At 30.9% G+C, this 17,043-nt stretch overlaps 1 protein-coding gene across 2 annotated transcripts in view; it reads right to left on the reverse strand.

Annotated features, from left to right (window-relative positions):
* LOC131685346 (adenylate cyclase type 6) overlaps positions 1–17,043 on the reverse strand; it is a 539,597-nt gene that overhangs the window by 289,093 nt on the left and 233,461 nt on the right. For both annotated transcript variants that reach the window (XM_058969007.1, XM_058969006.1), the window contains exon 3: positions 7,147–7,374. In XM_058969007.1, the coding sequence (XP_058824990.1) occupies positions 7,147–7,257 (111 nt within the window). In that variant the 5' untranslated portion in view covers positions 7,258–7,374. The remainder of the gene's footprint in view (positions 1–7,146; positions 7,375–17,043) is intronic.

A 17,043-nucleotide genomic window follows, 5' to 3' on the forward strand; every position in this document is an offset into this window, starting at 1 on the left:
ATCATAATCCAATTTGATTATTAAACTTCCGTTATAGCAGGTACAACCTATTTGATTCATTTGATCAACTTAACAGTATTCGCTTAAAGTTTGTTTGGGGTACAAATGTACCCCACAAAACCGTTTACGTTAGTGTTTTGTCATGTGCACATAATTCAAAAAAATTATTATATCATTTTTAACAGCAAAATATCGATATATAGTAAGCGAGAAACTTGTGTAAAATTGTATAAGTTCCAGCTCTGACTAATAATAGTATCTGTTATTTGACATAACAAAGAACTATAGCAAAGTAACTAAAAATGCGTTTGGATTGGTATCGTAATTTTTGCTTTTGCGGATGAAAGAGTCAAAAAACATTCGTGAATATGATTTGTGTATAGTATGCAAGACGCATCATTCGATTCGTTATCTTCTGCAGCCCATGCTCTGGAACATACTTTATATACACGTACAATGCACCGGCTCTACCTGTTCCTTCGACGCCTTCCGGTTTCATCTTCGTTACTGCATATTGCTGTATTTTTAACGTTTGTATTGGCGTTTGGTTTTCAAAAAAGCATCAGAATAAATTAACTTTTTGACCGGCTTTTGAAAAATATTGTTTAAAAGGAAATTTAATAAGCTTTACAACGTCGTATAAATGGTCAAAATCGATTTGAAACTACCGGAGTTATAGGGAATTTTGACGTATTTTAAAGACTTGTTCTATACAAAATGAAATATTACATAATTAAATAGTCAAAACACGAAGATTTTTAAACAGGTTGCTTTACGAATGATTTTAGAATAAAACTATCGAATTTAACCATAAATTTAATAAAAATTAGACACATTACAGCGATTTTAGTTCTGGGGTACGAATGTACCCTACAACACCGTTTACGTAGAGAAAAAGTCGCCGCGGCCTAAGTATCGGTTTTAAAGTATCTGTCGAAAATTATACTCCATTATAGAAAGTTGAACTGATATTTTCCGATAAATTCCTGTTGACTTGGTTTATTACTAATTATCATGAAAAATAAATCGCAGAGATTTTAGATGTGAAACACGTATTGTGAATGCTCTTTCATGAATGTTCGTTTAAAAAATTAAATAATTCAGGCAGTTATCGAATCTGAAGAGACGGAATTTTATGCAAAAATGAAAAAATACATTATTTGAGCACCAGAAAATACGACGAACTGTAGCGATTCAGAGGTGCTAACATTTGGTACGGTTATATGTGTCATCCATTCGTATCACGAAGTATAATTCACTACTACAAAAAAGACCGCGTTTTGTGTATAGTGTGTCATGAAATGGTTAGGTTGTTTTGTTCAAAACCCGAACCCGACCCGACCCCGATAATTTGTAATTTGAAAAACCCGAACCCGACCCGAGCCCAAAAGTTCAAAATTTCAAAAACCCGGACCCGACCCGAACCCGAGAATTTCAATTTTGAAAACCCGGAACCCGAATCCGAGAAGCTTAAATTTACAGAACCCGAACCCGACCCGAAACCCGTCGGGTTCGGGTCGGGTCCGGGTTTCGGGTCCAAAAACCCGAACCCGACCATCTCTAATGATAAGATTGAACCAATTCATCCGTTGCACAATCATTTCAGTTCAAGTCTCAATTTATTTTGAGCAAAACCAAGGAAGTATATAAAGTTCGAAAGAGACCTTAGCGACAAATAGAACACTATGGCCAACAAATCTCTATCTGGCAAGCGTTTTGCAGATGTGGACAAATTATTTGATTTTTATCACATTTGGCACCGTCAACGGACAAATCTACAAAAGTAAGCCCCTCCAAATTCTACTCAATTTTCAAACATTCTACAATTTCGCCGTATCGTGCTCAAAAGGAGCGATCCCATTCTTTTTGTAGATAATATTTTATCCTTATAATAAGAAATCTTGTGATCCTGAAATAAAATTATTTAAACTTTACAATGTAGTTTATATAGGTTAAATTTAAAACCTCAGTCTACGGTCAAACGAGGAACGCAATAAAATGTGTGCCACTTCCCTTACGGAGGATGGTTTCAATTTAACTTAGACACGCTGTGGTAAACTGCAGTCAGGTCTATTAGTTAACCACTGTCGCTGACATTAAAATGTGAGTTTAGTTCACTTTTTACATACGTCTTCCCAAGCCGGTCATAATATGCGACTGTACAAGACGTCTATTGAACTATTATTTAACAAAAAAACCTACCTCGACAAAAAAAAATTAAACAAAGGGATATTGCAAATATCCGACATTTCTATTCCTACAGTGAGGATGGAATATGAACGAACCTCAAGGCGATATTCGTGCTTAGAATCAATATTATATCGATTGATTTCAAAGGTGGCAAGACTCGGCAAAGAGGAAAGTTCAATGGAAGAGAATATCCGGCTTTTTCCGAAGTTGGATGTCGACTCTGACCAGTTTCATCGCAACAGGAATGCTGCATTGCTCACAATCAAGAATCTCTAAACAAATCTAAATGGGACAATGTTACTGCGACCTATTTTATGTAATTATCTAAACATTCCAATTCATTGTTTGCATTTTTGGACCTAGCATCGCGATCAAGATGGTTGTCATGCGATAATCAGAAGAATTCGAAATGTTAAACCCAATTTATCCTGTACGATCAAATGGTGTACTTGACTATTATTTCTTGGCAAATGCATTTCTAATTTCAGGTAGTTCAGTTTGAAGCAAAACACATCATTTCGTATATATTTCGCACTCTTTGGCTTTAAATATTTGAGAAGAGAAGAACACCGGAAAAATTAAAAAAAAAAACAATAAAAATGAACAACAAACACTTCTTTCTTTATTTTGTGAGCATTGTAAGCATTGTGAGAATTATAATGTGTGATGCTTTACTTTACTAAATCTCCTAAAATATCAACGTTCGCCTATATACGACTTTTGGCAACTATAGTCTTGATGTTAAAATGTCCAGATTGAACATGTGAAAACCGTACTATTAAAAATACCCCATAAATAGGAATTCTCGCTCTTTGTTTACGAAAATCACCTAAACTCATCACGGAATAAAAGATTTGTTTTACTGGTCAAGCCAACGCCATACTTCTGCATTCCCCCTTGGCTAAAGCACTCTGCATTCTCAAACAACGTCATGCAACTATGAAGGTCAGATTACCACATGTTAATTCTGTCGGGTTTCTGCTATATTATGCAACTGCTATTAAGAGAAACGACACACAATAATTCTTTATTTCTAACCTTCAAATGTCCTTTTATCTTTCCAATGGCTTTTACAATATGTCTTTTTTAGAATTCTTAGATTTAAACATGTTCCCTCTCTGTTATATTTTGCTCTATAATTTTAAACGCCATTAACTTTGTAAAGTTTGTGTGTGCACACAACGTACAGCAGCTTCAGCGCCAATCCTTGATCAAAAGGAGGCTACCGACGCAGATTGAGTCCGGCTACAGTGTGTCTCACATTTATACGTTCACCCCATTTTTTCAGGATAACTTTTTTTTCTATCGAACAAACTGCATCAAATTTTCAGCGTTTGTTTTAAAACTTTATCAACGATGTTTCTTGAAATTTGAAAGCTCTGGTGCATTTCGTTCGTTTGTTATGGCAGTTTAAGTTCCTGCATTTATACGTTCACTAAGAAAAAAGGTAGTTTTTCCCAAAAAATGCTTTATTTATTTAGGATTAGGATAACGATTTTTAGATTGATTGCATAACCTTTCTATATGAGAAAGGCAAAAATGTGTCAAAGTCCAAAAAAGTAAATTTCCGTCAAAAAATTTTTTTCGAGATTTCATCAAATCTCAACGTTTTATGTATTTTAAACAGGCCCGTGCGCAGAAAATGCTCATGGGGAGGGTTCTGATTTTTCTACACTTCTTACAAAAGAAAGTTTAAACTTTGAAAATTTTCTATAAGACCCGGAAGGCCGAGTATTGTGTACCAATTGACTCAGCTCAACAAATTGGGTAAATGTCAATTATCGAGAAGGAATGCAATTGGTTAGTGGTACCCGATCAGAATGAAATAACAGGATTATAACAGAACACAATTTTTATAACCTATTGTGTTATAAATTAGGTCTCGTTAATAGTTAAAATAACAGAAATTTATAACAAGTATCAATGAGAGATATAGTTTTGAAATATTTCTGTTATGCGTTTCTGATCGGGTAGTGTCTGATTGGTTTGAAGTAGTTAATCCTACCGACTAAACTTAAGCCTCTTGTACCTTACCATCCTCATCCATCTTGGGCGCCACCGTTTCACCGTAAAAACATTGTTCCTAAAATCGTGAATAAAATACCATGAATTCTGCAGCATCCACGTTTTTACGTTATGGAAACAAGGCTTTGAACAAAAATCGTGTGCTTTATAATTATGTTCAATTTTCCTTCAGGAACACCCTCATAACGCTTTTATTAGTGGATATAATTGTTTTAATTTAGTCACGACTTACCATTCATGCACCTGAAATAGTTCACAAAATCATGAAATATTATTCATGTATCCGTGAACTCGTTCATGATTCCTAGTATAATATTCACGACTGACCATGCGTACCCGTGAAATAAATCACAAAACTATAAAATATTATTCATGTCGTGAACTGATTCATTTTATCTAGTATAATAGTCACAAGATATCATTCGTGCTTGTGAAATAGTTCACAAAGCCACAACATATTATTCATGTAATCGTAAACAGGTTCATGATTTCTAATATATTAGTCACGATTCAATATCCGTGCTCGTGAAATGCTTCCCAAGTTCATTACATGTTATTCATGTGCTCGTGAACTGGTTCATGATATCTAGTACATGACCTACTTTGCGTGAAAATATCCCTAATCATATTCAATCTCATGGAACAGCTGCTAGAGACCAAGAATAGCTACGAGCTGTAGATACAAAAAAACTATTAGGACCTCGAACATCACTATTCATTTGATACGGTTTTGTGTGATGTCTGGATAAAAAACGAAAACTGCGCTGAATGCCAAAAATCGTGCTCGTGATATAGTTTACAGAACAAGATACCGCGAACCAGTCACACTTTTATGATCCAGTTCACCTTGTCACGTTACTCCGAGTAAAAAACCGATAGTAACCAAAAAATAACAGATCGCGATAAAGCGAAGATAAATTACGAATACCTCGATGAAACTGCTGATATCATGCCACATTACTCCACGTGTCAAATTCGAAAGAGTTAGAATAAAATATAACGATAAGCTGAACAGAAATTACAAAAATCGTAACTAAGGATCTGAAATCACAAACATGAATCACACAACTCGTGATAAAAATATCAAAAATCGTCATTAAGATCCTGAAATCATGAACATAAATAAGCATGAATCCCTACTTGTGACTAAAATATCACAACAACATTAACAGAAATTATGAAACCCATGACAAAGTTCCTGCAATCATGGACATAAATCACATTACTTGTGATGGAAATATTCCAAATCGTGATTAGGATCCTGAAATTATGAATCACTTTACTCATGGCTGCAATATCACGATAACGTGAATAGACATTACGAAAATCGCGAATAAGATCCTGAAATCATGACCATAGATCCCGCCACTCTGACATAAAAATCAGATAGTAAACTCATGAATAAAATAGCACGATAACGTGATAAGAAATCACAAAAATCGGGGATTAGCTCCAGAAATCATAAAAATTGCTTGACTGTCGATTGTGTATTCCCAAATTAAGAACAACTCAAAAACAAAAACTAAACATGTCCAGCTAGCAACAGTAAGCCAACCAAGCATTCACATCTAACGCCATGTATATAGTCGGGGCGAACTAGTTTTGTGGAAACACATGAATTTTCATGAATTTATGAACGGATTTCTTCCGTGTAGGCACTACTTCAGATGGGTCTGATTCAGAATTTGATTGCGATTCCGATTGTAATGCTGATTTTGATTCTGTTCTATTCATGTTCATATTTCCGTTAAGTTTCTTTTTCTGTTTGTGTATCTATTTCCAGCACTCGTTCTGCCAGAAAAACTCAAGCTTCAAAATCCCAATATGCAAATCACGCCGTTCCAAGATTTCAGCTACTAGCCGCATCCTCATGTTTATCAGCATCGAGGACGGCTGGGCTAAGAAACGTAAGACGATTTGCTTGTAATTTGCAACATATATCTTCTCTCGTTAGAGTCACGATAGCGCCGCTAGACGGCAGAAGGAAGACATACCGCTTCCGATTGCGGAAACGATGGCTGCACAGCACTCCTGCCGGCTTCAATAAATTCACACCGTTTCAAAGTGTCCCCAACTACTGTACCTACCTTTTGTCACCGAGTTGCGAAGAAACGGCACACTCGACAGAACCGTAGAACCTGCCTGCATTCGAGAAGATCGTTCACATCATGTTGAATGCGGCCTGATGGAAAGACCTCAACTTAGACCTAGACCCGGACTCAACCTCAAGGCTTCCATGCAGCAGCAAATCGTTTAGCACAAGGTAATTGCGCTTCGGAAGCACGTTTAAGAATAAAAGGACACTAATAGGATTGTCTATGTGTGTGTGTGCCACAGTGGTTTGTCTCCTACAAGGACGATAAGTACCATGCCTGAGATGCAATTTCTTTTGATGCTGACAAAGGAGAAACTGGACAAAGGCACTGCGTTGTGACTATTGATAAGGAATAGGAGAACATTTAATTAAATAATTGTTAATTAGTAATAAACAACATTTCGAGAGCCAGTTGTCTACGAGACGGTTTTCTCTTTCAGTCCCTTGTTGGTCATTTTTCTGTTTCTCAAAATAGAATTTCTATAGAAATCATTGAACTCAATAACGAATTAATCACTTCTTCCAGCAAACAACCTCATTTGCCAGTGCCCGTCTATAATCGGTCAATCACTATTCATCTTGCCGATTTTCCCTGGAATCATTCATCAATTTCCCACCAACAAATAAAACCTCCATTCCATCACCCCCAACCAACAACTTTCGCAACCGAAGCACGGTCTGAAACCATCTGCGAAAACCACTCCATCGATACGATTATCTTTGACCACAATCGTAGGATAAGCGCCACTCCGTCCCACCCGCTTTCCGACCCCCTCGCAGCAAGATTAATGCGTAAGCAAATGCGGAGAAAAGAAATAACGATGCCCGATACTTACCGCAATCAAACTGCTGCTGATCGATTCCTGGCCGCGACCGGAGCTTTTGAAATGTTCAATCACCTCCCACTTGGGCTTCTTGGGAGAGCTAACCTCGTGTACCACTGGCATTGAATGGGCCGGGGAAGCACTTTCCAGTTCTAGCGTCACGTTGGTCTGCTCCGGGGGTGTCTGCCGGAGCGAGGAACAGCGGCGGGCGAATTTGTTCTTTCGCAGGTTGGCAAAGTCCTGGAAGGGTAGGGTGGAAACATTGACCGTTGATTATTCGAACAATTAATTATAATCTAGTGCAAAAGAACGGAGAATTGGATGAAAAGACGAGCAAAATGACAAAAGAACAGAAGAACGGAGAAAAAAACTGAACAACAAATGTAAAGAAACAACAACAAAATCAACAGAACCGAAGAACAAAAAAAAACGATGAACAAAAGAAGAGAAAAATCTAAAAACAAAAGAACCAAAGAAAAAATAACAACAAAGGATTCAGAAGAACGGAAAAATAGATAAATTAAAGAACAGAGGAATAGAAGAACGGAAAAATAGAAGAACAGAAAAACAGAAAAACGAAAGAACAAAAGAACGAGATAATCAAAAGACTGAGCCTTAGAATAACAGAAATAAAGAACAGAAGTTCAGAAGAATGAAAAAATAGAAGAACGCAAGTAGAGGAAAAAAAGAAAAAAAGAACGGAAAAACTGCGACCAAAGTTCAGAAAAACAGAAGAAAAAACCGAAGTTCGAAAAAAAAACAAAAGAATAAAGAAAAAAGAACAAAAGAAAAGTAAGAATAAAAGAACAAAAAATAAATAAAAGAATACGAGAATAAAAGAGTAAAAGAATAAAAATAATAAAAAAATAAAGGTCTAAAAGCATAAAAGATTAAGAGAATAAAAGAATAAAATAATAAAAAATAAGATAACCAAAAGAATAAAAGAACTAGAGAATAAAAAAATAAAAGAATAAAAGAATAAAGGAATAAAAGAATAAAAGAATAAAAGAATAAAAGAATAAAAGAATAAAAGAATAAAAGAATAAAAGAATAAAAGAATAAAAGAATAAAAGAATACAAGAATAAAAGAATAAAAGAATAAAAGAATAAAAGAATAAAAGAATAAAAGAATAAAAGAACAAAAGAATAAAAGAATAAAAGAATAAAAGAACAAAAGAACAAAAGAACAAAAGAACAAAAGAACAAAAGAACAAAAGAACAGAAGAACAGAAGAACAGAAGAACAGAAGAACAGAAGAACAGAAGAACAGAAGAACAGAAGAACAGAAGAACAGAAGAACAGAAGAACAGAAGAACAGAAGAACAGAAGACTAGAAGAACAGAAGAACAGAAGAACAGAAGAACAGAAGAACAGAAGAACAGAAGAACAGAAGAACAGAAGAACAGAAGAACAGAAGAACAGAAGAACAGAAGAACAGAAGAACAGAAGAACAGAAGAACAGAAGAACAGAAGAACAGAAGAACAGAAGAACAGAAGAACAGAAGAACAGAAGAACAGAAGAACAGAAGACTAGAAGAACAGAAGAACAGAAGAACAGAAGAACAGAAGAACAGAAGAACATAAAAACAGAAGAACATAAAAACAGAAGAACAGAAGAACAGAAGAACAGAAGAACAGAAGAACAGAAGAACAGAAGAACAGAAGAACAGAAGAACAGAAGAACAGAAGAACAGAAGAACAGAAGAACAGAAGAACAGAAGAACAGAAGAACAGAAGAACAGAAGAACAGAAGAACAGAAGAACAGAAGAACAGAAGAACAGAAGAACAGAAGAACAGAAGAACAGAAGAACAGAAGAACAGAAGAACAGAAGAACAGAAGAACAGAAGAACAGAAGAACAGAAGAACAGAAGAACAGAAGAACAGAAGAACAGAAGAACAGAAGAACAGAAGAACAGAAGAACAGAAGAACAGAAGAACAGAAGAACAGAAGAACAGAAGAACAGAAGAACAGAAGAACAGAAGAACAGAAGAACAGAAGAACAGAAGAACAGAAGAACAGAAGAACAGAAGAACAGAAGAACAGAAGAACAGAAGAACAGAAGAACAGAAGAACAGAAGAACAGAAGAACAGAAGAACAGAAGAACAGAAGAACAGAAGAACAGAAGAACAGAAGAACAAAAGAACAAAAGAACAGAAGAACAGAAGAACAGAAGAACAGAAGAGCAGAAGAACAGAAGAACAGAAGAACAGAAGAACAGAAGAACAGAAGAACAGAAGAGCAGAAGAACAGAAGAACAGAAGAACAGAAGAACAAAAGAACAAAAGAACAAAAGAACAAAAGAACAAAAGAACAGAAGAACAGAAATCGTTAAATCGTTAAATCGTTAAATCGTTAAATCGTTAAATCGTTAAATCGTTAAATCGTTAAATCGTTAAATCGTTAAATCGTTAAATCGTTAAATCGTTAAATCGTTAAATCGTTAAATCGTTAAATCGTTAAATCGTTAAATCGTTAAATCGTTAAATCGTTAAATCGTTAAATCGTTAAATCGTTAAATCGTTAAATCGTTAAATCGTTAAATCGTTAAATCGTTAAATCGTTAAATCGTTAAATCGTTAAATCGTTAAATCGTTAAATCGTTAAATCGTTAAATCGTTAAATCGTTAAATCGTTAAATCGTTAAATCGTTAAATCGTTAAATCGTTAAATCGTCAAATCGTCAAATCGTTAAATCGTTAAATCGTTAAATCGTTAAATCGTTAAATCGTTAAATCGTTAAATCGTTAAATCGTTAAATCGTTAAATCGTTAAATCGTTAAATCGTTAAATCGTTAAATCGTTAAATCGTTAAATCGTTAAATCGTTAAATCGTTAAATCGTTAAATCGTTAAATCGTTAAATCGTTAAATCGTTAAATCGTTAAATCGTTAAATCGTTAAATCGTTAAATCGTTAAATCGTTAAATCGTTAAATCGTTAAATCGTTAAATCGTTAAATCGTTAAATCGTTAAATCGTTAAATCGTTAAATCGTTAAATCGTTAAATCGTTAAATCGTTAAATCGTTAAATCGTTAAATCGTTAAATCGTTAAATCGTTAAATCGTTAAATCGTTAAATCGTTAAATCGTTAAATCGTTAAATCGTTAAATCGTTAAATCGTTAAATCGTTAAATCGTTAAATCGTTAAATCGTTAAATCGTTAAATCGTTAAATCGTTAAATCGTTAAATCGTTAAATCGTTAAATCGTTAAATCGTTAAATCGTTAAATCGTTAAATCGTTAAATCGTTAAATCGTTAAATCGTTAAATCGTTAAATCGTTAAATCGTTAAATCGTTAAATCGTTAAATCGTTAAATCGTTAAATCGTTAAATCGTTAAATCGTTAAATCGTTAAATCGTTAAATCGTTAAATCGTTAAATCGTTAAATCGTTAAATCGTTAAATCGTTAAATCGTTAAATCGTTAAATCGTTAAATCGTTAAATCGTTAAATCGTTAAATCGTTAAATCGTTAAATCGTTAAATCGTTAAATCGTTAAATCGTTAAATCGTTAAATCGTTAAATCGTTAAATCGTTAAATCGTTAAATCGTTAAATCGTTAAATCGTTAAATCGTTAAATCGTTAAATCGTTAAATCGTTAAATCGTTAAATCGTTAAATCGTTAAATCGTTAAATCGTTAAATCGTTAAATCGTTAAATCGTTAAATCGTTAAATCGTTAAATCGTTAAATCGTTAAATCGTTAAATCGTTAAATCGTTAAATCGTTAAATCGTTAAATCGTTAAATCGTTAAATCGTTAAATCGTTAAATCGTTAAATCGTTAAATCGTTAAATCGTTAAATCGTTAAATCGTTAAATCGTTAAATCGTTAAATCGTTAAATCGTTAAATCGTTAAATCGTTAAATCGTTAAATCGTTAAATCGTTAAATCGTTAAATCGTTAAATCGTCAAATCGTTAAATCGTTAAATCGTTAAATCGTTAAATCGTTAAATCGTTAAATCGTTAAATCGTTAAATCGTTAAATCGTTAAATCGTTAAATCGTTAAATCGTTAAATCGTTAAATCGTTAAATCGTTAAATCGTTAAATCGTTAAATCGTTAAATCGTTAAATCGTTAAATCGTTAAATCGTTAAATCGTTAAATCGTTAAATCGTTAAATCGTTAAATCGTTAAATCGTTAAATCGTTAAATCGTTAAATCGTTAAATCGTTAAATCGTTAAATCGTTAAATCGTTAAATCGTTAAATCGTTAAATCGTTAAATCGTTAAATCGTTAAATCGTTAAATCGTTAAATCGTTAAATCGTTAAATCGTTAAATCGTTAAATCGTTAAATCGTTAAATCGTTAAATCGTTAAATCGTTAAATCGTTAAATCGTTAAATCGTTAAATCGTTAAATCGTTAAATCGTTAAATCGTTAAATCGTTAAATCGTTAAATCGTTAAATCGTTAAATCGTTAAATCGTTAAATCGTTAAATCGTTAAATCGTTAAATCGTTAAATCGTTAAATCGTTAAATCGTTAAATCGTTAAATCGTTAAATCGTTAAATCGTTAAATCGTTAAATCGTTAAATCGTTAAATCGTTAAATCGTTAAATCGTTAAATCGTTAAATCGTTAAATCGTTAAATCGTTAAATCGTTAAATCGTTAAATCGTTAAATCGTTAAATCGTTAAATCGTTAAATCGTTAAATCGTTAAATCGTTAAATCGTTAAATCGGTTAAATCGTTAAATCGTTAAATCGTTAAATCGTTAAATCGTTAAATCGTTAAATCGTTAAATCGTTAAATCGTTAAATCGTTAAATCGTTAAATCGTTAAATCGTTAAATCGTTAAATCGTTAAATCGTTAAATCGTTAAATCGTTAAATCGTTAAATCGTTAAATCGTTAAATCGTTAAATCGTTAAATCGTTAAATCGTTAAATCGTTAAATCGTTAAATCGTTAAATCGTTAAATCGTTAAATCGTTAAATCGTTAAATCGTTAAATCGTTAAATCGTTAAATCGTTAAATCGTTAAATCGTTAAATCGTTAAATCGTTAAATCGTTAAATCGTTAAATCGTTAAATCGTTAAATCGTTAAATCGTTAAATCGTTAAATCGTTAAATCGTTAAATCGTTAAATCGTTAAATCGTTAAATCGTTAAATCGTTAAATCGTTAAATCGTTAAATCGTTAAATCGTTAAATCGTTAAATCGTTAAATCGTTAAATCGTTAAATCGTTAAATCGTTAAATCGTTAAATCGTTAAATCGTTAAATCGTTAAATCGTTAAATCGTTAAATCGTTAAATCGTTAAATCGTTAAATCGTTAAATCGTTAAATCGTTAAATCGTTAAATCGTTAAATCGTTAAATCGTTAAATCGTTAAATCGTTAAATCGTTAAATCGTTAAATCGTTAAATCGTTAAATCGTTAAATCGTTAAATCGTTAAATCGTTAAATCGTTAAATCGTTAAATCGTTAAATCGTTAAATCGTTAAATCGTTAAATCGTTAAATCGTTAAATCGTTAAATCGTTAAATCGTTAAATCGTTAAATCGTTAAATCGTTAAATCGTTAAATCGTTAAATCGTTAAATCGTTAAATCGTTAAATCGTTAAATCGTTAAATCGTTAAATCGTTAAATCGTTAAATCGTTAAATCGTTAAATCGTTAAATCGTTAAATCGTTAAATCGTTAAATCGTTAAATCGTTAAATCGTTAAATCGTTAAATCGTTAAATCGTTAAATCGTTAAATCGTTAAATCGTTAAATCGTTAAATCGTTAAATCGTTAAATCGTTAAATCGTTAAATCGTTAAATCGTTAAATCGTTAAATCGTTAAATCGTTAAATCGTTAAATCGTTAAATCGTTAAATCGTTAAATCGTTAAATCGTTAAATCGTTAAATCGTTAAATCGTTAAATCGTTAAATCGTTAAATCGTTAAATCGTTAAATCGTTAAATCGTTAAATCGTTAAATCGTTAAATCGTTAAATCGTTAAATCGTTAAATCGTTAAATCGTTAAATCGTTAAATCGTTAAATCGTTAAATCGTTAAATCGTTAAATCGTTAAATCGTTAAATCGTTAAATCGTTAAATCGTTAAATCGTTAAATCGTTAAATCGTTAAATCGTTAAATCGTTAAATCGTTAAATCGTTAAATCGTTAAATCGTTAAATCGTTAAATCGTTAAATCGTTAAATCGTTAAATCGTTAAATCGTTAAATCGTTAAATCGTTAAATCGTTAAATCGTTAAATCGTTAAATCGTTAAATCGTTAAATCGTTAAATCGTTAAATCGTTAAATCGTTAAATCGTTAAATCGTTAAATCGTTAAATCGTTAAATCGTTAAATCGTTAAATCGTTAAATCGTTAAATCGTTAAATCGTTAAATCGTTAAATCGTTAAATCGTTAAATCGTTAAATCGTTAAATCGTTAAATCGTTAAATCGTTAAATCGTTAAATCGTTAAATCGTTAAATCGTTAAATCGTTAAATCGTTAAATCGTTAAATCGTTAAATCGTTAAATCGTTAAATCGTTAAATCGTTAAATCGTTAAATCGTTAAATCGTTAAATCGTTAAATCGTTAAATCGTTAAATCGTTAAATCGTTAAATCGTTAAATCGTTAAATCGTTAAATCGTTAAATCGTTAAATCGTTAAATCGTTAAATCGTTAAATCGTTAAATCGTTAAATCGTTAAATCGTTAAATCGTTAAATCGTTAAATCGTTAAATCGTTAAATCGTTAAATCGTTAAATCGTTAAATCGTTAAATCGTTAAATCGTTAAATCGTTAAATCGTTAAATCGTTAAATCGTTAAATCGTTAAATCGTTAAATCGTTAAATCGTTAAATCGTTAAATCGTTAAATCGTTAAATCGTTAAATCGTTAAATCGTTAAATCGTTAAATCGTTAAATCGTTAAATCGTTAAATCGTTAAATCGTTAAATCGTTAAATCGTTAAATCGTTAAATCGTTAAATCGTTAAATCGTTAAATCGTTAAATCGTTAAATCGTTAAATCGTTAAATCGTTAAATCGTTAAATCGTTAAATCGTTAAATCGTTAAATCGTTAAATCGTTAAATCGTTAAATCGTTAAATCGTTAAATCGTTAAATCGTTAAATCGTTAAATCGTTAAATCGTTAAATCGTTAAATCGTTAAATCGTTAAATCGTTAAATCGTTAAATCGTTAAATCGTTAAATCGTTAAATCGTTAAATCGTTAAATCGTTAAATCGTTAAATCGTTAAATCGTTAAATCGTTAAATCGTTAAATCGTTAAATCGTTAAATCGTTAAATCGTTAAATCGTTAAATCGTTAAATCGTTAAATCGTTAAATCGTTAAATCGTTAAATCGTTAAATCGTTAAATCGTTAAATCGTTAAATCGTTAAATCGTTAAATCGTTAAATCGTTAAATCGTTAAATCGTTAAATCGTTAAATCGTTAAATCGTAAATCGTTAAATCGTTAAATCGTTAAATCGTTAAATCGTTAAATCGTTAAATCGTTAAATCGTTAAATCGTTAAATCGTTAAATCGTTAAATCGTTAAATCGTTAAATCGTTAAATCGTTAAATCGTTAATCGTTAAATCGTTAAATCGTTAAATCGTTAAATCGTTAAATCGTTAAATCGTTAAATCGTTAAATCGTTAAATCGTTAAATCGTTAAATCGTTAAATCGTTAAATCGTTAAATCGTTAAATCGTTAAATCGTTAAATCGTTAAATCGTTAAATCGTTAAATCGTTAAATCGTTAAATCGTTATAAATCGTTAAATCGTTAAATCGTTAAATCGTTAAATCGTTAAATCGTTAAATCGTTAAATCGTTAAATCGTTAAATCGTTAAATCGTTAAATCGTTAAATCGTTAAATCGTTAAATCGTTAAATCGTTAAATCGTTAAATCGTTAAATCGTTAAATCGTTAAATCGTTAAATCGTTAAATCGTTAAATCGTTAAATCGTTAAATCGTTAAATCGTTAAATCGTTAAATCGTTAAATCGTTAAATCGTTAAATCGTTAAATCGTTAAATCGTTAAATCGTTAAATCGTTAAATCGTTAAATCGTTAAATCGTTAAATCGTTAAATCGTTAAATCGTTAAATCGTTAAATCGTTAAATCGTTAAATCGTTAAATCGTTAAATCGTTAAATCGTTAAATCGTTAAATCGTTAAATCGTTAAATCGTTAAATCGTTAAATCGTTAAATCGTTAAATCGTTAAATCGTTAAATCGTTAAATCGTTAAATCGTTAAATCGTTAAATCGTTAAATCGTTAAATCGTTAAATCGTTAAATCGTTAAATCGTTAAATCGTTAAATCGTTAAATCGTTAAATCGTTAAATCGTTAAATCGTTAAATCGTTAAATCGTTAAATCGTTAAATCGTTAAATCGTTAAATCGTTAAATCGTTAAATCGTTAAATCGTTAAATCGTTAAATCGTTAAATCGTTAAATCGTTAAATCGTTAAATCGTTAAATCGTTAAATCGTTAAATCGTTAAATCGTTAAATCGTTAAATCGTTAAATCGTTAAATCGTTAAATCGTTAAATCGTTAAATCGTTAAATCGTTAAATCGTTAAATCGTTAAATCGTTAAATCGTTAAATCGTTAAATCGTTAAATCGTTAAATCGTTAAATCGTTAAATCGTTAAATCGTTAAATCGTTAAATCGTTAAATCGTTAAATCGTTAAATCGTTAAATCGTTAAATCGTTAAATCGTTAAATCGTTAAATCGTTAAATCGTTAAATCGTTAAATCGTTAAATCGTTAAATCGTTAAATCGTTAAATCGTTAAATCGTTAAATCGTTAAATCGTTAAATCGTTAAATCGTTAAATCGTTAAATCGTTAAATCGTTAAATCGTTAAATCGTTAAATCGTTAAATCGTTAAATCGTTAAATCGTTAAATCGTTAAATCGTTAAATCGTTAAATCGTTAAATCGTTAAATCGTTAAATCGTTAAATCGTTAAATCGTTAAATCGTTAAATCGTTAAATCGTTAAATCGTTAAATCGTTAAATCGTTAAATCGTTAAATCGTTAAATCGTTAAATCGTTAAATCGTTAAATCGTTAAATCGTTAAATCGTTAAATCGTTAAATCGTTAAATCGTTAAATCGTTAAATCGTTAAATCGTTAAATCGTTAAATCGTTAAATCGTTAAATCGTTAAATCGTTAAATCGTTAAATCGTTAAATCGTTAAATCGTTAAATCGTTAAATCGTTAAATCGTTAAATCGTTAAATCGTTAAATCGTTAAATCGTTAAATCGTTAAATCGTTAAATCGTTAAATCGTTAAATCGTTAAATCGTTAAATCGTTAAATCGTTAAATCGTTAAATCGTTAAATCGTTAAATCGTTAAATCGTTAAATCGTTAAATCGTTAAATCGTTAAATCGTTAAATCGTTAAATCGTTAAATCGTTAAATCGTTAAATCGTTAAATCGTTAAATCGTTAAATCGTTAAATCGTTAAATCGTTAAATCGTTAAATCGTTAAATCGTTAAATCGTTAAATCGTTAAATCGTTAAATCGTTAAATCGTTAAATCGTTAAATCGTTAAATCGTTAAATCGTTAAATCGTTAAATCGTTAAATCGTTAAATCGTTAAATCGTTAAATCGTTAAATCGTTAAATCGTTAAATCGTTAAATCGTTAAATCGTTAAATCGTTAAATCGTTAAATCGTTAAATCGTTAAATCGTTAAATCGTTAAATCGTTAAATCGTTAAATCGTTAAATCGTTAAATCGTTAAATCGTTAAATCGTTAAATCGTTAAATCGTTAAATCGTTAAATCGTTAAATCGTTAAATCGTTAAATCGTTAAATCGTTAAATCGTTAAATCGTTAAATCGTTAAATCGTTAAATCGTTAAATCGTTAAATCGTTAAATCGTTAAATCGTTAAATCGTTAAATCGTTAAATCGTTAAATCG

The sequence above is a fragment of the Topomyia yanbarensis genome, chromosome 2 (genome assembly GCF_030247195.1).
Source record: "Topomyia yanbarensis strain Yona2022 chromosome 2, ASM3024719v1, whole genome shotgun sequence".
Taxonomy (NCBI): domain Eukaryota; kingdom Metazoa; phylum Arthropoda; class Insecta; order Diptera; family Culicidae; genus Topomyia; species Topomyia yanbarensis.